The sequence below is a fragment of the Topomyia yanbarensis genome, chromosome 2 (assembly GCF_030247195.1).
Source record: "Topomyia yanbarensis strain Yona2022 chromosome 2, ASM3024719v1, whole genome shotgun sequence".
NCBI lineage: Eukaryota > Metazoa > Arthropoda > Insecta > Diptera > Culicidae > Topomyia > Topomyia yanbarensis.
Window position 1 is genome coordinate 181,130,014 of NC_080671.1, and position 9,089 is coordinate 181,139,102.

The following is a 9,089-nucleotide window of genomic DNA, read 5'->3' on the forward strand; positions in this document are numbered from 1 at the left end:
TGTACTTTCCCATTAGGTCCCTCCTATCATTAGGTCCATCCATCGCCGAGGACTGCAACAGAGCACCGAGTATGAGTCGTTGAAACGCCAGCGAACGGGACGTCACGCTCCACCCGGAATCGCCAGACTGACCACGGCACCCTACGGGTTGTTCCGATAGAAAAATATCTGATAGCATCGGTATTGGGAGAACTTTTTTCGCCAGGGAACTCTCCGTCAGCGTAAGCTAGATTAACCACTGGGGACTAGACTGAGTAGACCGCGACGAGACACCACCATTCGTGGGTCATCGGGGCACCAGTGAACCGGACGCCCTGCTTCACCGGAATCGCCGAACTGACCTCGGCACCTAGTTGATTGGGTCGATTTCGGGAGAAGTCCTCTCGCCGGGGAACTCTCTGTTGGAGTAAGTCAGGTCCATCGTTGGGGACTAGATCGAGTAGTTCGCGAACAAGTCGAGGGGCCATGAATGGTCCATTATGAAAGTAGTGCTAAATGGAGAGAATTAAAGGGCTTAAAGAAATTGCGGCGCTAAATGACACCGGCCACGGAGTCAAAGGGCTCAAGGTATCGAAAGAACTTCTTTCGCCGGGTAACTCTCCGTCAGCGTACAGTCAGTACCGTTCCGCCGGGAACTAGCCTGCATAGACCGCGACGAGACACCACCAGTCGCATTGGGGCTCCAGCAAACCGGACGCCCTACTCTACCGGAATCGCCGAACTGACCTCGGCACCTGGCTGGTTGGCTCGCTTTTGAACTTCTCTCGCCGGGGAACTCTTCGTCGGAGTAAGCTAGATCCATCATCGGAGACTATACCGAATAGTTCGCGAACTAGTCGGAAGCTCAACGAGGAAGTGGTACTAAATGGCACAATGGAACTGAAAGGCTCAGTAAATTAAACAGTCTGAAGTTTGCCGTCCAGATTGTCCTCGTAGGGGAAGAGCACTAATTCTAAACTCACAGCTAGCTTGCCTACTACCATACGGAAATTGCCACGTTGTGTGAATGGTCGAAAACTTGTAGTGTGTCGAGGATGGGTGCTGTAAGCCTACTGAAAGAACTAGCTGGATAGGAGTGTGTGCTGAGCACATAAAAAAAATCTCTTCCCGAAGTAATGCCGTAAGGTAATGCCGGGGAGGAATCAGATTCTGTGCAAAATTAGTCGTATTAGCGGGTCGGGTGACTACCCAAACTCGTTCCCTGAGTTGTTGGTTTTAGTACATTTTTTTCCTGCTCAAAATGTTTTTGAATATTTTTTTATATATATACAAAAATATTCATATCCCCCCCCGAAAATTTTTATTACTATGCCACTGGTAGTCCTTATTGTGCCGGTCCGTGTATTCTCGTTGATTGTTCGTTGTTTAGTTTTTTATGGCTGGCTTACAAGTCCTGGCCAGGGCCGTCGAGAGCCGCGTCGGGCCCCAAGGCTTGTATTACTGCCGGGCCCTTTTAAAATTGAGCCTTCAGTTCAGCATGAGTTAGTACCACTTCAACCACGGGAAACTCGTGAGTCCGTGGTTTCTATTAGTCATATTGCTACATCCGCAGATAGCGTACCAGACAGATGAATTTCAACAGGATCTTATTTCGTGCATTCGTACCTCGTTTGCCCGTATATACAGAGGTACTGACTTCATATTGCCATATCCAGCGTTGCCAATGTTCCAGATTTATCTGGAATCTTCCAGATTTCTCTCAACTGAACAGACATTCGTTCATGCCAGACATTTTGCCAGATTTTTCCAGATTCTACGTTACACTTTAACGGGGATACCATTATGCCAGATTTATCTGAAACAGTCAGAGTTTTTTAAGCTTCCAGCCAAATATCAAATCAGATTTGGAAATCTTGGTCACATTCGATTAATACACGTTCTAACAAGACCAAAATATATGCTAAATTTCGATGACTTTGAGGTCGCTGCCAAGTGACAGATTTTGCCAGATATTTTTAGTTGAACTGCCAGATTTTCTTCGAAAAATAGTGGCAACCCTGCCCCTGGCTTCTCCTACGAGGCGGTCTGCCTCTACGTTGCCATGGATACCAGCATGACCCGGAATCCAGTATAGCTTGATTGGACGGCCTCGTAACATATTTTCAATCTGCTAAATTCACGGGTGTTGCGGTGTGCCAGCTTCTAATGCCGATAAGCAACAGGCCGAGTCAGACATAATCACCAAATAGCTGTTTTGATTGCAAATGCTTCTGCCGAGAAGACGCTGCATGACGATGGAAGACCATCCAATTGTTGGAAGTATTCTCCATACACTCCCGTATCTACTGCATTGTCATCTTTTGAGCCATCCGCGTAGACGATAGTTGAAAGGTTGAAGCGACGTGCTAGGAGAGCTCCTGAAAAGCAGGCCGAACAATTTCCGGGGTGTCTCAAGCGTTCACACGTCTTTTTATGTTCCACACGATCCAAAATGGCGTTCGCGGAGTACTTGCTGTTTCGACGCCATCTTCTTCGCCATTTCTAATAGGTCCAGAGAGCTATTCTCTTGGAGAGAAAAAAAATTACGCTCTTTACTATAATTAAAGGGCGAACAACATCATGCCAATTTTCTTATAATGTTTAAAATCAAACCAAAATTTTAGGGTAGTTTTATCCATATATTTACTTCAAAAATCAAAAGAAAAGATGGAGCCTTGAGTGTAAAATTGAACGCATTTTCGCTTGATGCCCTCCATCAAAGTCTTTACAGTGTCATCCGGTACCAGTTTTTCAGTTTTTTCCATTTTCTTAACATGTCCTTCTCGTCTTTGACTGTCTTCTTGCTCTTCCGAAGTTCCCGCTTTATCATTGCCCAGTACTGCTTCACCGGGCGCAACTCCGGACAGTTTGGCGGATTCATGTCCTTTGGAACAAAATGGACAGAATTGGCCCCATACCACTCCAGGACGCTTTTAGAATAGTGGCATGATGCCAAATCTGGCCAAAAAAGCGGAGCTTCGTCGTGCTGCTGCAAGAACGACAAAAGGCGTTTCTCGAGGCACTCAGATTTGTAGATCTCGTCATTTACTGTGCCCTTTGTCACGAAAGGCTCACTCCTCAGTCCGCAAGAGCAGATGGCCTGCCAAATGAGATATTTGGAGGCGAACTTTTTCTTCTTCTGTAATTTGTCGTCCACATAGAACTTGCTCTTGCCGGTGAAAAACTCCAACCCCGGAATTTGCTTAAAATTGGCTTTTATATACGTTTCGTCGTCCAACACACACCAGCCATATTTTGTCAGCATCTTCTCGTAGAGCTTCCGTGCCCGAGTTTTAGCCGTCGATTGTTGCCGCTCATCGCAGTTTGGGAAGTTCTGTACCTTGTATGTATGTAGTTCAGCTCTCTTCTTTGCATTCTGGACGTAGCTCTGCGACATGCCGATCTTTTTAGCCAAATCACGGCATGAGACGTTGGGATTTGCTTTAATCATCCGCTTCACCTTTCCCTCCGTCTTTTTGTTCTTCGGTCCCGGTTTTCTTCCAGCTCCTTTGCCGTGGTCCAACGTCAACCGCTCCTGGAACCGCTTCAACACTCTGGAGACGGTTGAATGGTGAATGTTTTCCCAACTGCCGGTGCGACAGGTCAGGAAATTTCAGGTGTTTGGAAAGAATTTGTTCTCTCGACTCGCGTTGGTTCACCTCCATTTTCGTTGAATCGAAAAACACGACTTCGAGTTTGACAGCATGTAAACAATACACATCAATGAGAAAGTGTGCAAAATTTGGTTAAAAGTTATGCCCTGTTGAATATGTCGCAATAATTTCGTGTTCGCCCTTTACAGAAAGGTATTGAAATCATTCTCATTTTTTATTGAACACCCGTTATTATATTCCCCAGTTTTTGGGAATAGTTTATAAACAAACTTTGCCCAAGTCACTATAGCTCGGTTTATCGAGGTCAAAAAAATTTCGATCACGTTTTTGCCTATTTAGAAACTAAACTATACTAACCATAGGGTCAAAAAATTCATAATATACTTCCTCTCAAGTGCATGTCCACAAGTTCCGCAACGCTTAAGCAGACCAAGTGAGTAAGGCTATTTTTCTGGACTGAAGTTTACGGTCTCCAACAAAAGTTTGATTAAACCTTCATAGCCTGTATCATCGCCTTTGATACATTGCCACATAAAGGGTTTAATTCTCATTTTGGGGTATCTTAAAAGCAATAAATAAACATGAACCGACCTCAACTAAGTTATAAGTTTCTCCCCTTCATAAAATAATTAAAATTAGATCTGATTATCCTACTCGCCAAACCACGATTCTTTGTTGCCTCCAACACCACAGCATCATTTAATTACCGTGTTAATTGGAACTTTTTTTCCCTGCTGCAAATTTTCCCACATTTTATGTCGTCGCCCGAGAACCTTATTTCAACGAATAGAATAAAAACAAGCTTTCAGCAAACGAAAGCTCAGCGCCAAACCGTTGAAAGGGGGCAACCGATAAGAGCAAGAGAAATGTGAAAATGCATTTTAATTCATGCCCTTATCTTGTCAACCACTGCTAGGAAACAGTGTTGTTTACGTTTCTTGTTCATTTTGTTTTTCTTTCTCTTTTCTTTCCATCCTTCCAGCGCTCGCGATACTGGCGATGGTGGCGATCGTGGCGGCTGTAGCAGACGAAAACCTGGACACCCGGGAAGGCGAAACACTGACGCTCAAGTGTCGCTTCAGCGAGCAGCAACCGTCGAACGATTTCACCTACTACTGGGCCCGCTGGACGACGGCCAACAAGTTCGACAATGTGGCCATAAACAACGTGCAGCTCAATACCAACTACAGGTAGGTGGGGGCAGGGGGGATTGCAGAAGAGAGGGCAGTCGGGTTGGTTGGTTTTCAATAGCCGGGTGACTCACTGACCTGTACTAAATGTTTGTGCAACTTTGTAAGACGAAATTTGAATACAATTCTGCAGAATAGATTCAATTAGGCTGATGCCAATGCATTGCGTAAGATTGCGGAGCTACTTGGATAACTGCCGAGTTTCCTCTTTATATTCGTTATGGAAATATAGTATGGTAGGGAGTGCTAGACAGAAAAACTGACAACACAATACAAATGGTTGACATTTCGCCATTTAATGAACTCGTCTAAGGGAGCCAAAAGATTTCCACTACATTGGATTCGCAACAATAGAAAATTCTCAGATTTTAATTGATCAATTGCGTTATTATACGTCAGATCTAAATTAGATAAAATGCAGTTACGCAATTGTACTTGCAGAGGCTACATGAATAATACTCAGCATGCTAACTAGCATTTATGTAATATTTGCGACTAGTAAATGCAACGGTTTTATACCGAGCTCAATGACATTTACTCCTTTTATAGGATAAGAAAATATTTAATCGCGCAAAAACTCTTTTTTCTCAAAAAGAAAAATCAGTAAATTATTATTTGCATTATTTAACGGTAATTCAATTATCTATGGGAAGAAAGGGACTCTTTCCGTCGACGTGCTAGACCACAGTCTAAACGTGAATGTTGTCCCAAAATATTTATCTTATAATGTTAGAAATAAGTTTTCGAGGGAAGAAATTATGGATAACAGTACTTTTAAGCGTTTTAAGAGTACTTGTATCTTATATTTTAAGGTATTGGTAAAATTTGTGTAAATATAGTTTTATAGCCATTATCGGATCTTGTAATATTCTTGAATTCTTGTAATGAATCTTCCGCTAGGAAAAAAACTTTTAATTGTAATACAGTATATCTATCTATACAAATAACCTTGCTTCTTTCGAACAAATAAACTGGCTTTATTTGGCCGCTAGGGACGAAACTAATAAATTTCGTAGCCACGATTGGCACGATTAGGCCAAACGTCGGCCAATCGCGCTCGCTAGAAAACCCATTTTGGCGCCCAGCCCTGTTTCCTTCCATACAGCAAATTTATGGCGAACGTTCAAACTTGAAACATTAATTGTCCCGGCATCGTGTAGCCCATAATTGCGTGCCACTCTGTAGCCCCAAAAACCCAGCAATTGTCGTCGCACAAATATTAGCCATTAAATTAATTGTAAATTTATATCCCCCACTGAATGAACACTTTTGTGAGGAGTAACCCAATTTCGACAAAAGCGTTAAATTGCCTTCAAATAGCCCCATTATCGGTTCAAGCAATGGTTACCATAAACCTGGGCGATGGGCGAATGGGGGTAAGGACAGAGTTTGCTGCCGGACCTCACTGGGTGTGCACATATATCCCTTTTTCCAAGTTCGATATATTAATGGCTGACCGCAACGACCAGCGCTCGACAGTCCCTGCGCTGACAAAGGCTAGGTGCACAAAAACACTCCGCTTCCCGATAAATTTCGCATGTGACACATTAAATTTCAATATTTATATAAACGAATTTATCAAATGTGGCCAATATTGATTATGGAATTTATGTGTCGCCAAATGCAGAATGTCGGTACACTGCATGACCGAGTGATTTGGTGGCGGCGGTGGTGATGGTCCTAAATATGACCCAAACCGAGCTTTCCTACTGCTACAGTGATGATGCACCATCATCATCATCATCACCGCCATCGTCATCATAAGCGTCACCGCCGAGCTTTGTGTGACAGTAGATTTTGCACATTTTGAAAATGTTTGCTCTGGTTTTCGGCCAATTTATGGTGTCCGAATGTGAACATTGTACCTATGAATGCGGCATAGGGTGGTTGGAAAACATTTTACTCTATGAAACTGGGATAAAGATAACAATTGCGGCCACTCTACCGCAGGGGAGGAATAAACAAGACAGCTTCGATCGCAACGAAAGAGGATATGGGCTTGGTTTCCGGGATGCAACAGCAATATTGTACATGTTTTGTCCAATCAAGTAGGCTTTGCCATGCAGCGGGGAAAAGTTTATTCGGCCAAATTGCATCGATTGATTGTGGTTTCACCTGGGAACTGTGTTTCGAAGCCAGCCGAATGTGGGATGATATATCCCACCGTACACCAGGAATCGTTTCATCCTGCCTTCGGTGCTGTGCAATTGATTGGCGCACTTTCGGGCGGTGCAGGCGATCCTTGCCAACGCAAATCATTCTAGCTTGTAATTTCGGTTTTTGGCTTGCTCTGGCTTGGCAGCATTGTAAGCTAAGCCGTTCGATAGAAAATTGATTTTGGAAGCACTGTTGGGATGAATTTGTTGCTAAGGCTGGTAAAAAAATCTAAATAAAATTGAAATGAAATTTAGATTAATCGTGGAACTTGAAAGCTATTGCTTGGTACAAATTGTTTTTCTTTGAACCCATGTAGGTAATATTGGCAACAAATGTAGGTAAAGTACATAGTTTGTTAGATGCTTGAGTAAAAAGTAATGATAACTCAAATTAGTATCACTAATTGTATACGCTATAGATAGGTAAGTGGAACAGGATCGTTTAATAGAACCTGTTTCAATAACACGGTGCTACAAAATAAAAATAATTTAATGTACTTTTAAAGTGATATAGCAAAGGTTATAGGTCTGGTCAAACACAACACAAAACAATGTTTGATCAATTTAATATACCCTCAAAATCTTGTTTTATAGCAAAAATACGATTTTTCGGAACTTTCGTTGCCAACATTTTTTTTACGCTGTAATTTTTCAACCGATTTTTATTTTTTTAGTGTTTTGGAAAGAAGAAGAAATGACCTTTCCAACGATATGCTATGTTATGTTTTTTTTGTAAAAAGTACTGTGCGGTTTAGAGACAACAATATGAAAATTACCATTATTTTGCTATTTTTTCATTACAAAGAAAGCGTCTTTGTTTTAATAAAAACTTAAAGAGAACATCTAATTCCGTATCCAACGACCAATTTATGATCAAAATCGGTTGAAAAATGGCAGAGTTATTATTTTTGTCTGAATTAGAACTTGCTCGCATGAACTTTTAAGGGGACGGTCTCATATAAAATTAAAAAAAAAAAGATTTTTTATCTATTACGTATATACTCAAAAGCAGAGGTTAAAATATTCGCTCATTCTCACGACAAGCAGTTTATCGCACAGCTTTTTCATCCTTAGTAGGCACGGACCCAACTTTTCACCTTTCAAGAAATTGCGAGAATTTGCTGACAATGCAGTATGGAAGCGTGATAATTTCGTAGCCTCGAACCTCGTGATAAATTAAGTTCAAGAAAAACCATTAATATATTACATTATAGAATTTATTTCCCCACATTATTGCAGTATTTTCATTCTAAGGATCTGTATCTACTCATTTTTGTGATTTTTTGCGAAACCATTAGTTATTCGGCAGTTTTACATTAGGCGCGAAAATATCATCTCATATTATACCGCGAAAAGATAAGATCCAATGCTGTCTTGTCGAAAAAATTTGGAGAGCAAACAATGTTACATCGTATGCTAGCTTTTTTGTTGCTGGTCGAAGTAGGTGAAATATCGCCTTATTCTGTTCACGACTGCGAAAATTGTAAACTCTGCTCAAAAGTATGTGTGTAAACTTTGAACATGAAATTGGATAAAATAACGGAAATTATAATTATAGTATCTTATAGTGCGAGACAATACCTCACTAACCCCTTAAGAGTTCATGCGATCTGGTTTCTAAATTGGAAACTAATTATTAACTCAGCAATTTTTCAACCGATTATCATAAAAAATAAATCATTGAATGCGGAATTAAATGCTCTCCTTATTTTTTTATGAAAACAAAGTCGCTTTCTAATAAAAATGTTGAGCATTGAAAATCATGTTATTAATGAAAAAATAGCAAAATAATGATAATTTTCATATTGTTGTCCCAAAACCGCGTAGTACTTTTAACAAAAGAACATAACACAGTATACTGTTGGAAAGGGCATTTCTTCTTCTTTCTAAAACACTCGAAAAACTTAAAATCGGTTAAAAAATGATCACGAAAGAAATTTTTAGTGCCGAAAGTTTCGGAAAATCGTTTTTTTTTGCTATAAAGCAAGATTTTGAGGGTATACAACATTTTTCGTATATTGTTTTGTGTTGCATTTGATGAGATCTACAACCTACACTAGGTCTCTTGAAAAGTAAAAAATCACTGTAGCACCGTGTAATCAATCTGCATCAGATAGAATTGCTGATATTGATTCAATTATAAATAATTC

At 40.9% G+C, this 9,089-nt stretch overlaps 1 protein-coding gene across 2 annotated transcripts in view; it reads left to right on the forward strand.

Moving 5' to 3' along the window:
• The window catches only part of LOC131682297 (hemicentin-1-like), a 1,033,786-nt gene that overhangs the window by 542,279 nt on the left and 482,418 nt on the right, over positions 1-9,089 (forward strand). For both annotated transcript variants that reach the window (XM_058963678.1, XM_058963679.1), the window contains exon 2: positions 4,576-4,783. In XM_058963678.1, the coding sequence (XP_058819661.1) occupies positions 4,576-4,783 (208 nt within the window). The remainder of the gene's footprint in view (positions 1-4,575; positions 4,784-9,089) is intronic.